The following is a 23,944-nucleotide window of genomic DNA, read 5'->3' as shown; positions in this document are numbered from 1 at the left end:
ACCCCTCTCTCCTCTTCAAAGGCCACGCAGAAATAAACGCATCTCATTTGAATTCCCCCCCCCCCCCCCACCCCTCCTTGGTGGTATTTGAAGATTTCTGCAATATATGAGTGTGTGTGTGTGTGTGTGTGTGTGTGTGTGTTTGAAAACTATATTGAATTCAGGGATGGTTTTGGTGGAGGGGTATTCAATATTCCCCTCTCTACATGTGCAGCCAGTGTGGTGTATTTTGTCCAACACCCCCCCCCCCCCCCCCCCCCCCCCCCACACACACACACACACACACACCACCAACCACCCACCAGTACGAATTAATTTGCATCCGTCGATGATATCAGTAAAGAATCACTGGCACCATGAGGCAGGGAGGAGGAGCAGAAGGAGGATGGAGGCTTATTTGGACAAAACTGGACCGCGCAGTGGGCACGGCCCGAAAGGTCAGCCGCCCATTCTGTGTGTGTGTGTGTGTGTGTGTGTGTGTGTGTGTGTGTGTGTGTGTGTGTGTGTGTGTGTGTGTGTGTGTGTGTGTGTGTGTGTGTTTGGGAGGAGAAGCTTATTTGAAAGCGGCCGTATATTCGAAAAGGAGCGCGTCACAAAGGCGCGTTACACTTGAAATACGTCACATCTTCACTCCGTCTGCGCCGTGCACGCGCTGCATAGGAGGTAAATGCAGAAACGGAGGCGCGCGGACCTGCAAAGTGCAAAACGACGACTCGGGGGTTCTGATTGGTGAAGAGCAATTCAATTCGGGTCGATTCATAGGAGGAGGTCAAAGCGCGTGTTTCTGCGCTGCGAGGTGTTTGTGTTTGTGCCACAAAGCAAAGCAAAAGACAAAACAGAAAATAAATAATTGCGTCTGAGAACAGGTGTGCTGCAAACTGATATCTGAACCAGACTGCGTCGTTGGTGAAACAGAATCTTTCAGGATTGATGATACAGTTTTGTCGTCATCACGGATATAACCACGCGCAGTGGGGGAACCTGTCAAACTGCGCGTGCACAAACCCACTCGTCTAGCGCCTTCATTTATTCCAAAGTGCAAATTAGTGTACAAATAAGTAACACCGAAATTCTTTGCGGCCCAGTGACGGCTGCGAGCACGCAACATAATCTTTACTGTCAGATTGTGAACGCGCACGGTGTTCACGACGCGCACGACGGATGGATGAAAACACCGTGTCATGTTTTTATCGAACCTGTGCTCTGGTGATGTACCCCCACCCCACCCCACTCCCCCAAAAAGAAAAGAGAAATAAGAATAGTCCGCTGAGTGCATGTTTTAGAAGTGCAGCTCATCATCGATTGTTGCACTACACGAGGACGGGCTTTTGTAACCACCACAGTCATTACTGCCCAACATTATGGTCCAAACACTATTTATACTGTGTGTTAAAGCTGCTGCTGTTGGAACTTCATCATTAGCAGCAATAATGACTTTTGCTTCTGAAATAATGGCTGCATAGGGATGACTGAATAATTACTTAGAAAGGGTGAATATATATATATATACATAGTGCATCCAGAAAGTATTCACAGCACTTCACTTTTTCCACATTTTATGTTAATGCCTTATTCCAAGATGTATGAAATTCATTTTTTTCCTCAAAATTCTACTCACAACACCCCATAATGACAATGTCAAAAAGGCTTCTATGAGATTTTTGCAAATTTAATGCAAATGGAAAACTAAGACATCACATGTACGTAAGTATTCACAGCCTTTCCCACGAAGCTCAGAATCTCATGTGCATGCTGTTCCCACTGATCATCCTTCAGATGTTTCTGCAGGTTAATTGGAGTCCACCTGGTGTAAATTCAGTTGATTGGACATGATTTGGAAAGGGACACACCTGTCTACATATAAGGTCCCACACTTGACAGTGCATGTCAGAGCCAAAGGAATTGTCTGTAGACCTCTGAGACAGGATTGTCTTAAGGCACAAATCTGAGGGAGGGTACAGAAACATTTCTGCTGCTTTGAGGGTTCCAGTGAGCACATTGGCCTCGATCATCCATAAATGGAAAAAAATTGGATTCACCAGGACTCTTCCTGGAGCTGAACGCCATCTAAACTGAGGAATTGCAGGAGAAGGGCCTTAGTCAGGGAGGTGACCAAGAATCCGAAGGGCACTCTGTCAGTTTTCTGGTCTGATGAGACAAAGATTGAACTGTCTGATGTGAATGGCAGCCATCATGTTTGGAGGAAACCAGGCACCACCCCTACAGTGAAGCATGGTGGTGGCAGCATCAAGCTGTGGGGCTGTTTTGCAGTGTGAGGAACTGGGAGACCAGTCAGGATACAGGGAAAGATGACTGCAGCAATGTACAGAGACATCCTGGATGAAAACCTGCTCCAGAGTGCTCTTGACCTCAGACTGGGGCAACAGTTCATCTGTCAGTAGGACAATGACCCAAAGCACACCGCCAAGATATCAAAGGAGTGGCTTCAGGACAACTCTGTGAATGTCCTTGAGTGACCCAGCCAGAGCCCAGACCTGAATCCGAGTGAACATCTCTGCAGAGATCTGAAAATGGCTGTGCACCGATGCTCCCCATCCATCCTGATGGACCTTGAGTGGTGCTGCAAAGAGGAATGGACAGAACTGCCCAAAGATAGGTGCAGCAAGCTTGTGGCATCATATTCAAGAAGACTTGAGGCTGTAATTGCTGCCAAAGGTGCACCAATAAAGTATTGAGCAAAGGGTGTGAATACCAACCCAGTCTCATGGATTGTTGTGATTCAGCAGCACAAAATATACATTAATCTATTGGTTTGTCATACTGTCATGAAAAGTGCACAATTTTCATCATGGCAGCATGAATTCAATCTAATTCATTCCGTGATGGCTGCACGTAATTAAAAGTGCAGCAGGGGGTCGGGGTGGTTGTGGTTTGGGTTAGGGGAAGGAGAAGGGTTAGTAATAGTGAGTTAAAAAAAAAACCCTGTCATGAAAATTTGAATAATTTCCTGCCGAGAGGATGAAAAAAAAACCATGTGACTTGGATGTGAATACATACATGTGATTTCTTAGTTTTTTATTTTTAATAAATTTGCAAAAAATTCAAAAAATGTTTTTGTTGTCATTATGGGGTGTTGTGAGTAGAATTTTGAGGGAAAAGGTGAATTTACTCTATTTTGGAATACCGCTGTCACATTACAAAATGTGGAAAAAGTGGGGTGCCTGGAATACTTTCGGGATGCACTGTGTGTATGTGTGTGTGTGTGTATATATATATATATATATATATATATATATATATATATATATATATATATATATATATATATGAGGTCTATTAGAAAAGTATCCGACCTTATTATTTTTTTCAAAAACCATATGGATTTGAATCACGTGTGATTACATCAGACATGCTTGAACCCTCGTGGGCAAGCAAGAGTTTTTTCACGCCTGTCGGTTACGTCATTCACCTGTGGTCAGTCTTTGAGTGAGGAGTGGCCCACCCTCTCGTCGATTTTTTCATTGTTTAGGAATGAGTCAGAGACTGCTGCTTTGTTTGATAAAATTGTTTTCAAAAGTGTAAGGCACAACTGAGTGGACACCATTCGATAAATTCAGCTGGTTTTCGTTGAAAATTTTAACGGCTGATGAGAGATTTTGGTCTGGTAGTGTCGCCGTAAGGACGGCCCACGGCGCCTGACGGCGATCTGCGCTCTGAGGCGGCGTCATCTCGCTGTTTCAAGTTGAAAACTTCCACATTTCAGGCTCTGTTCCCCCAGTAAGTCATCAGAGAACAGAGAACTTTCAGAATAAGTCGGCATGAGGAGTTTATGCGGACATTCCACTGTTAAAGATCATTTTGTAATGAAAGAACGTGCGGGCAGAGTCGCATGTCGGCCGCACCCGACCGCGGGGGGTCGCGACAGGAAAAACACCTTAACGGACAAGTTGGAACATGCCCAAGCTGTTAAACAATTTCTCAGTTACTCACTTGTTGAAAGCCATCAAAAGCCGCCTGAATTTTACAAATGGTTTTCAACACGGAGGTGTTTTTCCTGTCGCGGCGCACACAGATTCGCAGCGTCGTCACTGAAACGATTCGGCGAATTTGCGCGCACGTTCTTTCATTACAAAATGACCTTTAACAGCGGAATGTCCGCATAAACTTCTCATGCCGGCCTCTTCTGAATCTTCTCTGTTCTCTCACGACGTCCTGGGTCAACAGAGCCTTAAATTAGGATGATTTCAGCTCGAAACAGCCAGACGACACCGCCTGGGAGTGCTGCGTGACGTCCCGCTCCGTGGGAAGTCCTTAAAGTGACAGAAACACCCCATAATCTCTCATCAGCCTTTAAACTTTTCACCGAAAACCAGCTGAATTTCTCGAATAGTGTCCACTCAGATATCCCTCACAGATCCTGAAAAAAGTTTGATAAAGCAATGACTCTGTTTGTTATGTATTCATCCTGCAGAGCTGACTGCCACAGGTAGGAAAGACCTCCTATGGCTTTCTCTGGTGCACCTCGGTGGTCTCAGTCTGTGACTGAAAATGCTCTCTCTCTCTCTCTCTCTCTCTCTCTCTCTATATATATATATATATGTATATATATATGTATATATATATATATATGTGTGTGTGTGTGTGTGTGTGTGTGCACTCATTCTCATGAATGAGTTTGGATATGATGTCCTGTATTAGTTTTGTTCTAACATAAATTTTTGAGAAGTATAGAAACTGGAATTGCATCTTGACTCATAGACAAAGCTTGTTTGAGCCAAAACCGCATAGCATCTCCGCGCGTGTAAAGAAAGAAAGAAAGGCTGCAGCCTCTCAGAACCTCCCCATGCTGTTATTGTTTCTACTTTTGTTTGCTAGATGGCGCTCTACGATGTTGGGGGACCCTCTGACACTAGGAAAGCCCCCCCCCCCCCCAAATTCTCTCTGTCGCTCTCTTTCTCTCTCTGTTGTTGCTTTTACTCGTATATATGTTTAGATATATTAGCGTCACATTTTGAGAAAAAAAGAGCTGCAAAGTGCAACCATGTGCACCACTGTGTTGTGTATCGATTTTTGTTTGTCTTAAGATGAAAAAAAAACAACTAAAGTATGCATGCGATCAGTTAATGCATTCAATATTCATACTGATGAGTAATAAGGCAGATATTTCTGTTCGGGACCATCATTGTGCTGCAGAACGTGCACGCAGAGGTTCAGCGTGATTTAAGAGGATGTGATTATTTATTTTAATTGTCCCCGTTTGAAAAGCGTCTCATTCATGTAAGTAAAAACAAGCCAACTTTGAAAGTGCTACAGTCGCTAAAGTTGGACTCCGCAGAAAAACAAAATTTAAAACTGATTTTGTGTAAGAAATACATTAAAATATCTTTTAGAATAAGATCTAATACCAAATGAAAATACTAATGGAGAAACTAATTTACATTTTAAAGCATTTAAGGCATTTATGCTATATACGTATATATACATTTTTATTTATTTATTTATTTTACTAGTATAATTTGGCTCTTAGAAATGTTTTCTGCAGTGCAGTCGCTGTGTTTGCTGCCTGCAGACTGGTTACCAGCAGGTAAGCAGCAGCAGGTCCACCCGTCGGTGTGTGACGGTGATGAATGTGTTGCAGACTTGGAGAGGCTTTTACAGCTGTCTTAAAAAGCGCCGTGACCTCTCAGACCAGCCGCAAACACATCAGGTGCAGGGCTCACTGACAAAGACGCACGCACTTATCCACAACAAACGCACTGTTGCGGTGGAAGATAAACACGCACGTTTTCTCGGATGCTATCCATGCATGCACCTGAAGTATTACGCACAAACGATATCAACATGTGATGTTATATATATATAATGTAAATATAACATTTCCATCAAATATTACAGTTTAGGAGAAAATAGTGATAGTTAAAATAGTAATATTTGTTCTTTTTTAAACAAAATTCTATTATATTTATATATATCGACCTCATACCTAACCACATCACAATGCAAACATTTTTAATTTCTCCAAACATTTACGCACGATTTAAGGTCTGACGGGTGAATGAATGTGGTTTATGTGTTTTGTTTATTCCTTTTCTCCAAGTAAATTTCACATACACTCTCTGTGGAAGGTTCACTCGCCCTGTTGGGCAGTTGGTTTGCGCCTGCAGTAGCCTAATGAGGCTTCATCTTTTTTACGACCAAAAAAAAAAACACTTTCCTTCCATTTACATGAGCTGATGTCACACATGATTAGACGCGCAGCTTTTCAGTCATTTTAGTTGAATAATGTGCGTGAGCGCAGACGTTCACAGTGTTTGCTTTGGTGTTTGTTTGCTTGCACTTAAGTCGTCATCATCGGACGCATGGAGGTGAAAATGATATTGCGCGCAGGCAAAGGGCGAGCTGCGGGTTCAGTTAAGGTGGAATTACGCAGTGGGAGAAAGCACGTGAGGACACCGATTTAAATGATTTTGGGCGGGGGGGCATATTTACTATTTATTTATTTATTTATTTTACTATAGAGGCATGTCTGCCCGCGTGGAATTAATTTTTTTGGTAGGATAATTCCAAAACCAGAATATAAAGCTAGGAATTTAATACCATCCAACCTGTGTCTAGACTAATTCACTCCATTTTTTGACATCCCTTTCTTTGCTGCCTTAATCGAATTTGACACATTTTCTTAAGCCGACGTGTGGGTTTTAAAGCATAAGCAGCTATTTGGGCTCCATCCCCGCCAGAATGACAGAGAAGTTTAGTCATAATTTCCTGAGTAGAAAACAAGATATTTCAGCGCCACAGTGGGACTTTAACGAATTAAAATATCTGACTGCTTGCCTGTGATAAAAAAAAGGTATGGGACTGAGGCTTGTTAAGTAAGTTGCTGTCAGTATAGTTAGCGGTGCTCTGATATGGACGGTGGCTGCAGAGCTTCATCTCTTGGGGTTTTAATTAACAAGCTGTCTCAAAGCTGCAGAGCTCCATCAAACAGCCTCTCTCTCTCTCTCTCTCTCTCTCTCGCTCTCTCTCTTATACTCTCAAACTTTAGACATTCCGAAATCAACTTGTTACCGCTTGTAACTATATGATTTTTTTCCTTCTAAAATGTTTCCTCTTTTTTTTCTCATCACTGAGACGCACGTTTATTTAAATGTGTGCACGACTCGCATGAGCTTCTGTGATGGATTGATGAGTTGTAAAATCTGGGGGAAAAAAAGAAACATTATGCACTTGGAAGCTGTGCAACATGCACTTTGTGATGGGGTGAAGGGAAGGAAAGCTTCACATTATGGAGCCTCATTTTGGTTAAATATGATCACTGTGACATATTAGATCTCTCTCTCTCTCTCTCTCTCTCTCTCTCTCTCTCTCTCTCTCTCTCTCTCTCTCTCTCTCTCCCACCCAACCTATAGTAAACTTGGTGTCGGGCCCCCGCCGCGCGTGGCGCAGACGGGGGTAATTTGATAGCGAGTGAAGGTCAGGACAGTTCGCTGTCCATGGTGCTGCAGCGGGCCAGGCTGGATGTTATCATCAAATTAGACAGGACAAGTTTCAAATCGATGCCACCCCCGGATGTCTGGAGACCGCCAGCAGTCGGAGTTAAAGTCCTAACAAGTCCCCCCTGACAGGTCAACACCTCAGCACAAATATGCACCTCTGACGCGCGAGCTTCAGGTCAGCAGCGCTGCGCCGCAGAGATAAGAAAATAAAGCTTCAGCTGCAGGAGGTGCTGCCGCTGTGGTACATGGCGTCCTTAATTTATTTTATTTTATTATTATATTTTTTTTTAACCTGAATGGAATTATGGCAAGTGGAACGTTTAGGCAAAGAAAGTTTTTTTTTTTTTTTTTTTTTTTTTTTTTTGGTGTGGGGGGTGGCTTTAGTGAGCTGTCATTTCATATCTATTGATGTTTATTCGTGGCTGAAATGATCGTGTGGTCAACGATATAAACAGTATGTTTTCCACTGTGAGGTTTAACTCTGCACATGAGGAATTTAGTTGACAGCAGCTTTCGTGTCGCTTAGAATAAAGCAATAGAAACTAAATATTCATAGAATATTTAAAACTAAAACAATTTAAATGAATGGAATTCTGTTTATTTTACAGGCTGTATTGATATAGATTGCGGTGACTGACTGGTTAATGATGTGTGTAAATGTCGCCTGTTAGGTACCACATGCTACAACATATCACGCAGAATAATAGGATTTATGCAGTTTTGTGATCATATATTTCAAACCAAACATCTATTTTTTAATCGCAAACACAAAGCCATTGACAAACTTTCTCTAAATTAATGTAAATTAAGAAACTGATTGTAATTGTTATTGATTTTGTGTAATATATATATATATACACACACACACATTTTGTTTGATGTTATTTTCATCACTGTCAACCGTAAATCCTATTTTACAATCCATTCATCAAATAGTCCAGCAAAGATTAAATGTGTGATCTTCCATTATGTTTTGTGAATGCAACCCTTCAATTAAGAATTCACCTAAGTTTGTAATAATTACATAAATAATGCTGTTGAGATATTTATAGGTGTATTTCCTGTTTCAACTCATAAAGTTTTATTAATGATGTCTCAGATATCAAATGATTGAAAGAAAAATGTGATTAAATAACATTTTCCTATTAATTACAGAGCATTTCTGAAAACAAACTATTTTAAGTATGAAGTATTTTTAATATTTTTTCCACCTACTAAAATTATTTATTTTGTCATCTAGTTTAAAATTACTCTCACTTTTAATTATATATGTATAAATATTAGATAATTAGCAAATTTTCCATGCTTTTTAAAAGTTTTAGAAGTATTAAAGCCTAAATATTATTATTTTTGAATAAGCTTTACTAAAAAAAAATAATGACATATGTTGTTTTAGTAAATACCAATAAGCAGATGTACTCACAACCTTTGTGAATAAAAAAAATCGCCAAAAGCTGGATTTTAGCTGTAATAAATGGGCAAATAATAAATAAAATAGTGTGTATTTCGTGTGGAGAGGATGAGAAGGGTGGATGTGAGGGACTGAGTCTGTCACTGTCTGACAGCTTTTGGCTGCAGGGATAAACAGTAAAAAGTCTTCTTAACTTGTGTTCTTAGCTCAGGACTCACTGTGTGGAGCAGGTAAGTTCACTCAGCTCCTCACAGGGGCCTCCTTCTTTCTCCTATCATCGCCTGTGTCTCCCTCCCCGCGTGTCGAACCCCCCTCCCTCTCCCCCCCCTCCCTTTTTCCTCCCATCATTTTCCTTTCATCCTCCCTGCTGACTCAGGTGGCAAACACAATGAGGAGCTCAGCCACAAGAAAGGAAGCCATTCAGGCGGATGGAGAGACTGTGGAGGAGAGAAACGTTATATTTGAATGGCTGATAAAGAAATGGAACAAAGTCTAAGCCATCGGGATGTGAAGGAGGAGCCGTGCAGGCTGCAAGGTGACTGCAGGCCCTTTAACGCGTCTGAAGCGAAGCGAGCTTCACTCCAAACCATGAAATGCGCATCAAAAGTTGCACCTGCCAATCCGCGCACCTAGATCCCTCCAAGCTCCTCTCTGCACCCGAGCTGTCTGTCACGGTGTGACCTGGCTAATTTCAGTTCATTGGAAGGCAATAACTTGATTTGGAGCTTGGTCCGTTTTGGGCTGGATGTAATGAAGGCCGCTCCCTCAGTAATAATAACTCGGATCTTAATCTGTGCTCACGCACCGCCGTGTTTATCCTCGGAGGGCTTCGTCCACATGATGAAACTCATCTATAATGTGTGATTTAATATCGCGATGCACTTTTTTTTTGCCCCCCATCTTTTCCTCTCTCACACACATTTTAAACTGAAAAGAGAGACGGTGTGCTTCACTGCAGAAGTAATCCAACCTTCCAGCAATGAACTCTTCATTCGTTTTTTTTTGTTTGTTTGTTTGTTTGTTTTTCGTAGAATATGAAAAAGTTCACCTTCGCATAGATGAGGGAATTTCAGAGTCCAACACACAATAACTTGGAAAGATGAATATGATAAGGCTGCAAAGACTTGTTTCAACGTACTAAAGAATAAAACCTGGAAGCTATGAACAATTTGTTTTGTTGAATTTGCCATTAGAAACATATTTTGAAAGTTAATGTGTGGATAAGAATGTGTTTTTGTATTTGTGTAGTTTGAAACATATTCTCGAACATTGTGTTATTTAGAGTTCAGATCCGTCTGTTTATTAAAGTTGTTTAAATTAAAATGATGTGCAATTAATTTTGTTCACGATTAAAAAAACGCAATCAATCTAAATGTCTTTAAAATATGTTTTCAGAATTTCTCAGAACAACCTATTTTCTCAAACAAACGTTTACAACTATTTGATTTTTTTTTTTTTGCTTTAAAAACAGACTGAATTAAATGAACACCAACTAGATTTTCGTTTAAAATTGTTATAGCCTAATATTGATTTAAAAAACTGGAGTGATTAAAATATTTAATTTGTCTCACTATTCGTTTAAAAGCAGGACGTTTTAAAATGATGAAAACGTATTTTGTTTTACTTCTGAGACCTACAAATAACCATTACTTCTCTTAATATATTCTTGATTACTATCCTGATACCAGTCAAACCAAAATACATCATTTTATAAGGTGTAGTCGATCTTAAAATGTGTACTGCATTGTGCGTTGCTGATTTTTTAATAATTTATTTTAACATTATAGCGCAATGAATTACATAAATGGGATTAACTGAAAAAAAACAGGGCGCGTTTAACCAATTATTTTAAAGTCAAAGGATAAAAGCACAAAACAAAAAATACTGTTAGCATTTGATCAGTGGTCTATTTTTTTTTTTTTTTATCCAGTGAATGCAATACGCTTCCGTAAAGACAAGCCTGATATAGGTAATAAAAATATAAATACTTGTGAATTATTTTTGAAAATTATTAAAGCCATTACAAAATAAAAAGACACATGAGACGCATAAACCTAAATACAAAGGTCTTAGAGTCACATGACAGTAACACATAAAATATATACATTTAAATAAATATGCAGTAATAATAGTCTGTTCTTTTCTGGAAAGAACAGATATATATATAAATATATATATAAAGTTTTGCGTGGCTAGATGCCTCCACACACGCAGACATTCTGTGAAATTAACCTCGACATTATCAGCGCAACAGAACAGCAGAGTGCAAAATAATATTGTTGTCGTTCGGTTTTCAGGTAGGCAGTCACATTTGAGACTGACAAAGGCCGCGGCCACAGGCCTCCACACAGCTCCTTCATCACGGCTCCCATTCATCAAAACTAAACGACCAATTTTCCCCAGTAAGTAGTCGGTGGCCTGTTAAAGCAGGCCAATGAGCTGTGTTCGACTTCCTCTCCTCCCTCCTTCATTACTAACAGTGAACCCATCACAGAGCGCAGTCCTGAATCTTAAAAGTCAGAGCCCATTCTTCACATGGATTGCATTTCAGAAGCTTTTTTCCCCTGCAGAAGTCTTTAGGCCAGCACAGTATCAGAGGAGGTGTAATTGAGGGGGCGGTGAGGGGATAGAGTAACGGTCCGCCTGAAAGCTGCTATTAAAGCCAAATGGACTGAACACCGTAAAACGGCTCTGCCAGCAGCTGCCCCACAATCTGACTGTTATGTGGAAGGATCCTCGAAAACCACCGTGATCTATGCGTGATAAAGCACCAGAATATTGTCTCTACAAGCCTTGCCTTCATAGAAAAAATTAATTTTTTTCTGCAGATACCCAAATTTATTAATTCATATCATGTGAAACCAAATGCAGTGAAATCACGCGTGCGTAAAAGCGCATGCGTAAAACATCTCAGGCTGCTTATTGCGCGTCAACTCTTGTTTACTTAACTTTTTTTTTTTTTTTTTTTGGGAGTCAGACCCGCTATAGTACGTCTTTTCTGCAGCCGTGCATAAGTGAGAAAAGAATGCGCGTTTGGAGCGGGGAGGCGTACCAACACCAACATTTCCAAAGTCCACTCCTCAGTGTGATGTCTTCTCGTTTCAGCCGAGTCCTTATTAGAACAGAGAAAGCACATAGTTGTTTCCAGTGGATTAAATGGTTTCTCTGCAGCTCAATGAATATGTAATGACGCCTTACCAAACTGGCCATTGCGCGCTGCTGCTCCGGTTTACGGAGCTCATATTAAAGGGAAGAAACAACGCAGAGAGAAAAGAAGGGATACAATCTTCAATGCGCCCCAAAGCTGCTTAAAAGCACACTTTCTGTCTCAGCCAGTGGATAAAAAAAAGTACACAGAGAACGAGATAGAGAGGCGCGGGTGGGTGTGAATTTCCATTAAAAAAAAAATTGGTAATATTCTGATAAGTAGTCATGCCAATAAAATGATAGGAATGAATTCGATATCAGGATTGTTAAAAGATATTTTCCTCCCTTTTCGCATACGCGATGAAACATTGATTGTTGCAGTTAGTTGACCCGTAAAATTTGGGGGTTAGTTTTCTCTTCTGAGCTGAGCATATAATTATGCAAATAGTGATCTGTCAGTGATCCGCTGGGGGGGGGGGGGGGGGGGGGGGGGGGAAGAGAGAGAGAGAGAGAGGTGACATTCCAACTTTCCTTGCTGTTTCCTTTGCAAAGAGGATTTTTTTTTCTTTCCTTTTTGTCACGAATGTACATCAGAGCGCGCAAGCAAGCGTGACAAGTCCTTTAAAGTGAAAATTGAAATATCAGCCTGCGCCAGCGCACAGGGGTCCACTTACTTAAAAAAAAAAGTTAAGGACCCCACCAAAAAAAAAAAAAAAAAAAAAAAAAAAAAAAAAAAAGTCCTGCATCTCAGCGCAGACCCCCCGTGCGCAGGATTTCGTGGCAAATCTCAGCAGCTGATGTTATTTTGCTTTATTAGCGCTGGACCGCCTGTAACTGGGGACTAACAACAAAAGCAACGAGCACAATGCAATCAGTCACACTTATTAAAATTTCACACGTGCTAACTTTGAAGAAGCAAGTCAACTTTTCCAGTTTTGGGAAGCGGCTGCAGACGGGAGCGGACACGCGTGACATCATTGATAAATATCCGGTAGAAAAATCAAATGCTACCTCAAACGGATCAAGGAGGGAGAGACAACTCGACAAATGTTTAAGATCATTACACGTGAAAAGAAATGATGCCGTAAAATCTCACTGGGAAGGGTGGCTGGGGTGGGGCATCACTTTGACAAAATTAATAAGCAAAAACAAGGAATTACCGTTTACAGTTTATACCAGCAGACATAACTTTGAAGATTTTTTTTAAAACTATATATTTAAAAAGTTTAGTTCGTGAAACTCTGTAGCTCTTTCAAACTATACTGAAACCAAGTCACATTTGTGGTTCGATCTGAAACGAGGGAAACTTAGTGTTTAATGAAATTATTCAGATTTTCACTTGTTGCTCCATTTTTCTGTCATCATTTTACAAATTCTTAAGGTAAAGGATTGCAACAATACATGGGGAAAAAACCTATTAAGGTTGTCAGGGGAAAAAAACCCATCAGAGATAGAATTCTGATGGGGGGGGGGGGGGGGTCACTTTGAATAAAAAGTTTGCTTGATGAAAGAAAAAAAGAAAGTCCAGCTCCAGAGATTACTGGGGTGGATTCATTACAGTTTTGAAGAAAATTTTCAGAATTTTGTGAGAACATGTACATAGTAGAAATTAGGAGGGGGATCCCAAAATCTCATTTTTAAAAAGTAAAAGTATATTGTGTTTGTGTGTGTCAGAATTCTCTTGGGAAATAATTCAGTATGAAGAGGGGGAAAAAAATGTCTGAATTCTGAAACTGGAGAGAAGGCATCACTATGATGAAAAATATTAAATAAGAATTTTAATAATCACATTTTAGGAAGAAATGGTTAGAATTCTGAAATGAAACTCAGTATGAGAGTTCTGAGGAAAAGGGCAGAATTCAGAAGAAAAATGCCAGATTGGGTGCACTGCTGATGCACTCACATTCATATGTTGCATGAGTCTTTGTAGCTCCCATTTTACTGGAACTATTCAATAAAACCAAAAATGGGCATTAAAAAAAATATTTTAAGTAAGAATTCCAAACTTATCAGAAACTTCAGAGGAAAAGAAAGTCAGAACTCAAACATTTGGTTGTTCAAAAAATGCAGTTAACAGCAGATTGAAAATAAAATACATGCAATGAAAATGAGGAATATGCATAAAAACAACACAAAATTTCATTTTATTTGCATTGCAAAGTTTTATTCAGTCATTACAAAAACTGCAGCAATGTAAAAGTGAGAGCAAGATGCTGTAACTTCAAAAAACATTTTGAAAGAAATTCAAAATAAAGTAAGAAAAAAAAGCCTATATGGAAAATGTAGGCTGGTTTATAAAAGTCTTCAAAAAAGGCCAAATAGGTTTCGTAGAATACCTGCAAAAAATAAAATATAAGAAAAGTAAAAAAAAAAACACTTCCAAAAGAAATAGATAAAACCATTCTTTTATTTGTAGACTGTGCTTTGGATTTAGGCTGCTTGTACTTCTCCACTCACATATGGCTTGCTGGATATTATTAAAAAACAGTGAGCAGTGTCTTGTTTATTCCTAAGGCAACAATATACAAATTATAGAGTGAAAAATGAACTGAGTGAGTAGCAAAGAAGAGCAATGGTATCGTGAAATGAACCTCATCCAATCAAATAATAAGCAGACTTCTTTGCTGAAACCTGGAGAGATGAGAATCAAATTAAAAGTAAATTATGCCTGCAACCATCAGCCACACTTGTCTCATTATGGAGGAAAGATAATCCGCAAAAGCTTTAAACCATTGGCACAACGGGCAGAAGAGAAAAGCATTTCAGGGCAAAACTTAAACAATGGTAATTATTTAGAGGAAGAAAGTATGCAAGAAGGTATTTAAGGTATCCGGTTCAAGTTTTCGCAAATGTCAATACACATTAGGAAAGCACTCGATTAAGCCTCGAGTGGTTTATAACGTGCAGCGTTGTGGGCGAAAAAAAAAAAGCTGATGTTTGTGTCACATAGTAAGATTTAGCAGGGAGCTGACTTTGTCACTTCTAAGCACGAGTCGTATACTTTGGTGGAAGGAGGGAGAACAGGGAAAAAAATGGATATATTTCACGACCACCTAAAGAAATATCATTCAGGCTTAGAATAATATTGAAACGGTGGATTTCCTGACATGTGTAAAGCGATATATTGAGGCTTTATGAGTGTTGTGAGCTGACTTCTGCCTCCTGTTAAAATGAGATATCCCTCAACACACCACTTTAACCAATTTTAAATGTGCTCATCGTCCTAAATTCTCCATATTCAGTACAGGTTGTATTTGTTTTATTTGTTTTATCACATTCAATCACACAGAGACATCAATTTCAAGGATATCAAATTGGTGGAAACTTTATTTTTTTAAAATAATAATAAATGTAGAGACAGACTCTTCAGAGTTTTTGCAAATCAAACACAAAGATGTAAAGACAGCTCAGAGAATTATGGTTTCAAATGAGGCAAAAAGTGTTTGAGGAAGTGCATTCAAATGTAACTCAAAATGAAAGAAAAAGAACCTGTTATTATAAACACCCCAGCCTAGAATTATAGGGCATGGGTCAGAACCACATTCCACACAAAGGTGGCCAAGTTGTAAAGCTGACACGCACCACATCCTGAATGAAACAAAACCATAAAACAATATCCTGCTTTAAAACTAAACAACGGCAAAGTAATTAAAACAATTTCTGTTCACTTCTTTTAAAATATCTGTGATGGACAAAGGCTTGAAAAAAATAATAAGAAGGAAGGGCCAAGCTGAAATGATATCAAACCTTAGCAGAAGACAGAGTGCGAGCTGATTTAGGGATAAAACGTGCACACTTTAGGATTGACGGGGGCGGCGGGAGAGACGAAGCGGTGCAGAATGGAGGGCAGGCGGGGTATTAGCTCAGTTCAGGCTGATGTCAGGATAATTAGAGGTGCACCACAGAGCATTGTGCACAGCGCCTGTCAGCCTTAATCTATGCTGCCGGAGCTCGTACCCACAGCCGGGCCGCAGCCCGCGGGAAGCGCTAACACTCGGGCCATATTGCTTTGACAGTTGCGCTCATCTAGAAGTAATGCAAAACGTTATTGTGATGTATACATGGTGACCCTGTACTCATCTCTTACAACAACAACAACAACACTCTGTGTATGCATGGAGGGAGCCAGAGAGGGCCGGATGGGAGAGATGACCCTCAGGGAGAGCAGACAGGGAGGAAAGATGGAGGGAGTTCAAAGAGAGACAAGGATCTAGAACCCTGGCCTTCTCTTTTCTGCAGTTTCCCTCTCTGATCCTTTGCCACTCTTTCCCCGGTGTCTTCTTCCAACTCGTTGTTGCTCCTCTACAAATCTTGATGTTTGTTTTTGAGCGAGCTGCTGCGCGTGGTGACTGCACTGGAAGTCTCCTCCGCCTCCTCGTCTTCTTTGGCCTCCAGGAGCTCAGTGAAGAACCCAAAGATAGAGTTGAAACTCATCCAGGAGGTCAGCTCGTGCCTCTCAGTACCTGCACGTAAAAAGACACACACATGCATACGTGTGAGCAGAGTTAAAAATGATTTGCTTGTACTGAGGCTGCAGCCAAACAAACTGCATGGTGGATTAAATCAAACATCCTCCAAGCACAATGAGGAAAGGTAAAAAGAAAAAAAAAGTGAAAGTGAGAGAAGCACAATCAGATAAGAGAACCATGCTCTGTTCTTTTTATAATGGCTGTGGCTGAACTTTCTCTGTGCGAGTATTGGACCTTATGCATGAGAGCCATGACAGCCTCTGACCTTGTAGTCCAATGGGAAAGCCTTAATAAGTTATCCAAGCGGATATGTGATAATCAACACCACCGCATGGCCCTTTTTCCATCTCAGGCTTTCCAACAAAACCAGAGTTCTGCACAATGGGTGCACTAAGCGAAACCAGTGGAGCGGTAGTCATTCATTCTAAAGGACTGATTGAGGAAAGACAAGACTGAAGCTGTGGAGAAGTAACGGGCCAGCGTATCAGGTGGTCTGGAGGCCCTGGGCGGCAGCGGTGGTGGTGGTGGGGCAGTGCTGGATTTCTCTGTGGCCTCCTCCAGGTTAGTCGGTTCCCAAGTTACACTGGATCTTGAAATCTGGTACAGACGCCTCAGGTTCCCATCAGCCTCTGAGGTCACAATATTGCAGAGCGACGTCTTGGATGCAAATGCATTTTGGAATATCAGCGGCTGTATCAGCAGCTGGTGTTTCCGGTGTGCTGAGTATGGCTCATGGTTGCGGCTCTTCCTGCTCGCTACTCATTCAGCGACAATGCTAACAGATAATTGCTTGTTTCTGCCTGCCTCTGGCTAGCAGCTTGGCTGCTTAGCAACACAACTGTAGCTGAACTTGATAAAGCAAATGGAGCTGCCGTCCTGTTTCCTCGAGGGGGAATCAGTTTGGCCTGAAAATATATGAAGACTTTCATCAGTAGACAGAGAAATCTGAGGAATAAAATCTGATTGACTAACTGACAGGCAAACTGAGCTCATTCAAGGCACTTTGTTATTGTTGAATAATTTATGATGAATAGATCCCTACAGCACGGTGGCTTAGTGGTTAGCACTACTGCCTCACCACAAGAAGGTCATGGGATTGATTACTACCTGTGGCCTTTCTGTGTGGAGTTTGCATGTCCTCCCCATGTCTGCGCGGGTTCCCTCTGGGTGCGCCGGCTTCCTCCCATAAATTTGGATGTGGGAGGATTGGGATTGGGAACTTGCATACAGGTGTGAATGTGTTTGTTTGTCTATATGTGGTCCTGTGACAGACTGGCACCCTGTCCAGGGTGTACCCTGCCCAGTGGCGGCTGGCCCATAGGGGGCGGTCGGGCGCTGCCCTCCTAGATGTGGAGAGGAAAAGTCATAATATATATTTAAAAAATATTATCAATGTCAGTTTTACTTAATAGTATGTGCCTACATGTAATATGAATGATTAAAACAACACTTCCTCCAACTGACTCTCATTCAACAGTGCATTTCCACCGACAGAAGCAGAGAACGTATCATTCCTCGTCTTGGGCGCTCATTCAAGCGCCCTTGAAGTGCAGCGAAATAACCAATTGTATGTAGTTGCTAGGGAAAATTAATAAATATTTGGCAAATCAACATTGCCAAAATTAATGGCTTTGGGGCACCGGAATTTTAGCCCTTGCTACAAAAATGCGGGAATGTTAGATTGCTACAGTCAGTGATACACGTGACGCTGCAGCTGCTGCTGTCAATCAGTCAGTCAGTCAGGAAGAGATGATGGTGACGACGACGTTTGGGTTATACTTATTTATTTTTATTTTGTCTCCATGTGTTTTGCTGGAGTAAGTTGAAGAACTCTTCGGAGGTTTAAAACGGGACAAAACTAATCAAATAAATGACACCAAAATTTGGCGGGGATCCTTTTGGAGGCGCATGGAGGTGCGCACATCAGATCTTTCTCGTGGTTTAATGACAATTGCATATCCCGGTTGGAGGAGAGACGTTTGTCTGACTCGTTATAAACCGTGTCATGCTTCATTCACACTGTCAGCGCGCACACATCATGGAGGCTGCTGATCTGCGCGGATGAAAAGGAGCGCATCCACCTCTTCAGCTCAGGTGAGCTGACGAGCTTCTTGGATTTATTCCCGAATGTTGTTCCTGGTGTGGAAACGAGGGTGAAAATTTAAGATAAAATGAATGAGTGATTTTTTTTTTGGTTGTTTGTTTTAGGGGATCAAAGCTGTGATCTTTATTGGGACAGCAGACCAGTTATAATGGTAATAGGGGAAGCCGGGGCTGTTTGTAACAGCGTTCAAAGCTGCAGCCATGCTGGTATTTTGATTTCACTTTACACGTTATGAGGATCAGTCCACAGAAGTGAAATATTCTCTGGAGTATTCCACACTCTAAAACAAATTATTTGCTCAGTTTAAAAACAAAACAAAACAAAAGCCTAAAATAGCAATTTGCATGTTTTTTAAAGAAATTCTAACTCAGCCACTGCGTACACACAAGACACTTATAGTAAGACAAACCCAAGTTTAGCAACGCATTTAATTAAGTGGTTTTGTATAATTAATTTGCTTTGTCCTCTACACTGTTAATTAATTTTAACATTTTGGTGTTATTAGTTAGTCAAGTTATTTATTTTAAGTTTTTCAAGCTTCTTTAGTTTGCCTCCATTCCACTCAGTAATGTTCATGCAAAATATTACATTAATTTTCTCTCTCTCTCTCTCTCTCACACACACACACACACACACACACACACACACACACACACACACACACACACACACACACACACACACACACACACACACACACACACACACACACACACACACACACATTTTCTCTCTCTCTCTCTCTCTCTCTCTCTCTCTCTCTGAAGGTGGTGTGAACATTGTAGTATGTACATAATGTTCTTTCGTCAATTGAAGAATTTTTCCATATTTTGAAAGAGTGTAAATTTGGTGATAATTTCTATGTTGTTAAGGGGGTGTCATTGTGAACCCCAGGATCTGTTTGTCTGAAGCTAAAGGCAGTGCAGTACAGTTTGGTGTACTATGTGTGTAATTGGTGTCAAATGGTGAAATGTTCTTTGCTCAAGAACTTGAGTGTTGTATTTGATGCTGTTCCTTTCCAAAGTAGAAATGGGGCCTAATATAGCTGTAAATGGTTAACTTTATCTGTAAAACTGCTGATTTTGAGAAGGACATGAAATGATTATTGTGGAATTGTAGTAATTTTCTGACTGTTCACTTGAATGCCTGTATTGGACAAGGCAAGGGAATCTATTGGCACAGCAGCCCCACCAAGACTGTTTTTCACCAGCCGCCACTGACTCTGCCTCACGCCCTATAACTGCCGGGATAGGCTCCAGCTCCCAGTGACCCTTAATTGGAGTAAGTGGTTGAAGATGAGTGAGTCAGTGAGCCTTCTTTAAGAGGATTAACAACAAGGGTATGAGCGAGCCTTTGTCAAAAGAATCAGCAGATAAAAAGTATAAAAAACAACAGGGGAGGTGATGGTCTAGTGGTTAAGGTGTTGGGCTTGAGTCCACAAGATCATGGGTTCAAATCCCCACCTGACTGGAAAATCACTAATCACTAATCCCCTATTGCTCCCGGTGTGTAGTGAGCGCCTTGTATGGCAGCACCTTGACATCAGGGGTGAATGTGAGGCATAATTGTAAAGCGCTTTGAGCATCTGATGCAGATGGAAAAGAGCTATATAAATGCAGTCCATTTACCATTTATAATCTGCATAGTATCTTCAGTTCCTTCCTTGTCCTCTGTTAGTGTCCTCCCTTCTCCTCAGTGAATGTGGAAGCAGCTATAAAAATCCAGACTAGAAGGCTGCAGAGATACAATTAAGAAGCACCTTAAAGGTTGTCTCACCCCAGACGGCCCTCTGATGACCACTGTGTCGACCCCATGTTTATTAGATTGACCCTTGCTTGGAAGCATTAATGGAGATATTGTGTGTGCACGTGCATAAGTGCATGTAAGTTATTAGTGATTAGTAAGTTAGTTAAGTGTGGAGTACTGAGAGTTGGGTTCATGCACTCAACAAAAATATAAATGCAACACTTTTGGTTTTGCTCCCATTTTGTATGAGATGAACTCAAAGATCTAAAACTTTTTCCACATACACAATATCACCATTTCCCTCAAATATTGTTCACAAACCAGTCTAAATCTGTGATAGTGAGCACTTCTCCTTTGCTGAGATAATCCATCCCACCTCACAGGTGTGCCATATCAAGATGCTGATTAGATACCATGATTAGTGCACAGGTGTGCCTTAGACTGCCCACAATAAAAGGCCACTCTGAAAGGTGCAGTTTTGTTTTATTGGGGGGGGGGGGGGGGGGGATACCAGTCAGTATCTGGTGTGACCACCATTTGCCTCATGCAGTGCAACACATCTCCTTCGCATAGAGTTGATCAGGTTGTCAATTGTGGCCTGTGGAATGTTGGTCCACTCCTCTTCAATGGCTGTGCAAAGTTGCTGGATATTGGCAGGAACTGGTACACGCTGTCGTATACGCCGGTCCAGAGCATCCCAAACATGCTCAATGGGTGACGTCCGGTGAGTATGCCGGCCATGCAAGAACTGGGACATTTTCAGCTTCCAAGAATTGTGTACAGATCCTTGCAACATGGGGCCGTGCATTATCCTGCTGCAACATGAGGTGATGTTCTTGGATGTATGGCACAACAATGGGCCTCAGGATCTTGTCACGGTATCTCTGTGCATTCAAAATGCCATCAATAAAATGCACCTGTGTTCTTCGTCCATAACAGACGCCTGCCCATACCATAACCCCACCGCCACCATGGGCCACTCCATCCACAACATTGACATCAGAAAACTGCTCACCCACACGATGCCACACACGCTGTCTGCCATCTGCCCTGGACAGTGTGAACCGGGATTCATCCGTGAAGAGAACACCTCTCCAACGTGCCAAACGCCAGCGAATGTGAGCATTTGTCCACTCAAGTCGGTTACGACGATGAACTGGAGTCAGGTCGAGACCCCGATGAGGATGACGAGCATGCAGATGAGCTTCCCTGAGATGGTTTCTGACAGTTTGTGCAGAAATTCTTTGGTTATGCAAACCGATTGTTTCAGCAGCTGTCCGAGTGGCTGGTCTCAGATGATCTTGGAGGTGAATATGCTGGATGTGGAGGTCCTGGGCTGGTGTGGTTACACGTGGTCTGCGGTTGTGAGGCTGGTTGGATGTACTGCCAAATTCTCTGAAACGCCTTTGGAGATGCCTTATGGTAGAGAAATGAACATTCAATACACGAGCAACAGCTCTGATTGACATTCCTGCTGTCAGCATGCCAATTGCACGCTCCCTCAAATCTTGAGACATCTGTGGCATTGTGCTGTGTGATCTTTCAGAGTGGCCTTTTATTGTGGGCAGTCTAAGGCACACCTGAGCACTAATCATGGCGTCTGATCAGCATCTTGATATGGCACACCTGTGAGGCGGGATGGATTATCTCAGCAAAGGAGAAGTGCTCACTATCACAGATTTAGACTGGTTTTGAACAATATTTGAGGGAAATGGTGATATTGTGTATGTGGAAAAAGTTTTAGATCTTTGAGTTCATCTCATACAAAATGGGAGCAAAACCAAAAGTGTTGCGTTTATATTTTTGTTGAGTGTTGGTAGTGTGCTCCATCACTCTGTGCACACAGGAATGTACAGCGTTCTCAATCTCTCTGAGAGAAGGCTTGGCAGTGCACATTATATAGGAAGCAGGCTCCAGTCAATGCCTTGGGTCAAATTTACTGGCTTGGCAATCACAGGAGTCAATAACCTGGTACTCTGAGTGACTCCACTACCTGTGTAAGGCTCAACATAACACGCACACCACAAAAACAAAGACACGGCCCTCTCACACCTTTAATCTATCATTTATATCCAATTTGAGACCCTGATCTTTTTCCACCTCCTGCTCAGTTTTCCCCTTCTCATCATTCTCTCCCTCACTGGTGTTTTTACTCCTGTTTTGTCCTCTTTTTTTTTCTTTTAAACTCCCGCAGAAGCGATCAATGCCGCAGCGCTCTCTTGTTCACCCTGAACTGGCAGTGAACTCCTCCGGAACGCCGCCAGCCTCTCCGCCCTCTCCCATCGCAGTACGAGGTCACCATGGGGGCGTCTCTGCGCCAATATGCAGATGAGCCTGTGTTCCTCCAATGACTCAGCTTTAAGCCCCACCCCTCTACATGGAAGAGGCTCTAAGATAAAGTCCACCTCCCAACAACCCTCTCACACAGACTCTCACACGGGCCTTTAACAGCCAGCAATCACTATTTCTTTAATGGCCAAAGTGTGTCGGACCTAATGGATGTTGTCAAAGCAGAGATGTGGCCGCTGATTTAGAGGAGGAACCTCAATGACCGGGCTTCACTACCCACTAAAGAATGACGGAGAGAGTGAGAATTACCTCAGCAATGCTGCAAATCAAAGTAATATCTTTAAAAGATGTAGCGATCGATGAGGTGTCATCTGGCTGTATCTTGTGTGCAAAGTAAAAGCCATAAACAGCCAAAGAGTGCTACTTTAAACCTCAATTTTAATCTCTTGCTAAAAGAATTTTTAGCTTATCAACAATTTTCCCCTCATGCATTGTTAGAAGGCATAACAGATGATGAGCTCTTCTATTTTAATCAGTTCAATTATAACGTGTACTTGGCTGATCTAACTTTGTTGACAATGCTGTAATAAGGAGCATGTCCTCATTTTGAGAGATTCGTTGTGTCTAAATAGTAAAGTTTACTGTGGATGACAGCCTTTCTGTTGTGCTTTTCCATATGATGCTGATGCTCAACATACTTTATAATGATGCCTCACATTCACACACAGTGTGCTGCTATGCAAAGGTGCTCAACTGCACATCAGGAGAAACTCCGAAATTTAGGACACTGACCAGTGGACATTACAGATTTTCTGGTCAAACCAGGATTCAAACTAAGGATCCCAAGGTTCCAAGCCCACAAGGCTTTTAACCTCCAAGTGGTTCCCAAACTTTTTTTTTTTCTGTGCCGCCCATTTGTTTATAAGAAAGACTGAGAAATGCCTCCACATGCACCTAAGCACACACACACTGCAAAAGAATAAATTGATTAATTACAAATTTGTATGTTTGGGGTTTTCAATTTTTAGCAACAATTAACATTAACACATATATAACTTTCACTGTAGTTTTTTCACCCTTTTCTCTTCATCCAAAGAAAAATATTGATCTTTGAATTAATACTGATTGTTCAGTAAGTGAGTTGTTATGAATTTGCATTACATGTGCATTTCTGTCTGTGACCTTAAGCAGACAAATTGTCCTAGACCCCCCCATGAGAGTGGAGGTGGGGGTGTGGAGGTTTTGGACATAAACATGTTCTCACTTGTGAAGTCCATCCATCTACTTTTTAAGCCTGCATATACCAGCTAAAGGGTCACAG

At 41.4% G+C, this 23,944-nt stretch overlaps 1 protein-coding gene across 1 annotated transcript in view; it reads right to left on the bottom strand.

Moving 5' to 3' along the window:
* Positions 1 to 14,161: 14,161 nt before the first annotated feature.
* fam172a (family with sequence similarity 172 member A) overlaps positions 14,162 to 23,944 on the bottom strand; it is a 538,430-nt gene continuing 528,647 nt past the window's right edge. Inside the window, 1 exon segment of the mRNA XM_034170053.1 lies at positions 14,162 to 16,478. Coding sequence (XP_034025944.1) covers positions 16,318 to 16,478 — 161 coding nt within the window. The 3' untranslated portion in view covers positions 14,162 to 16,317.

This window comes from Thalassophryne amazonica, chromosome 5 (genome assembly GCF_902500255.1).
Source record: "Thalassophryne amazonica chromosome 5, fThaAma1.1, whole genome shotgun sequence".
Taxonomy (NCBI): domain Eukaryota; kingdom Metazoa; phylum Chordata; class Actinopteri; order Batrachoidiformes; family Batrachoididae; genus Thalassophryne; species Thalassophryne amazonica.
This window is presented reverse-complemented; position numbering and strand designations above follow the sequence as displayed.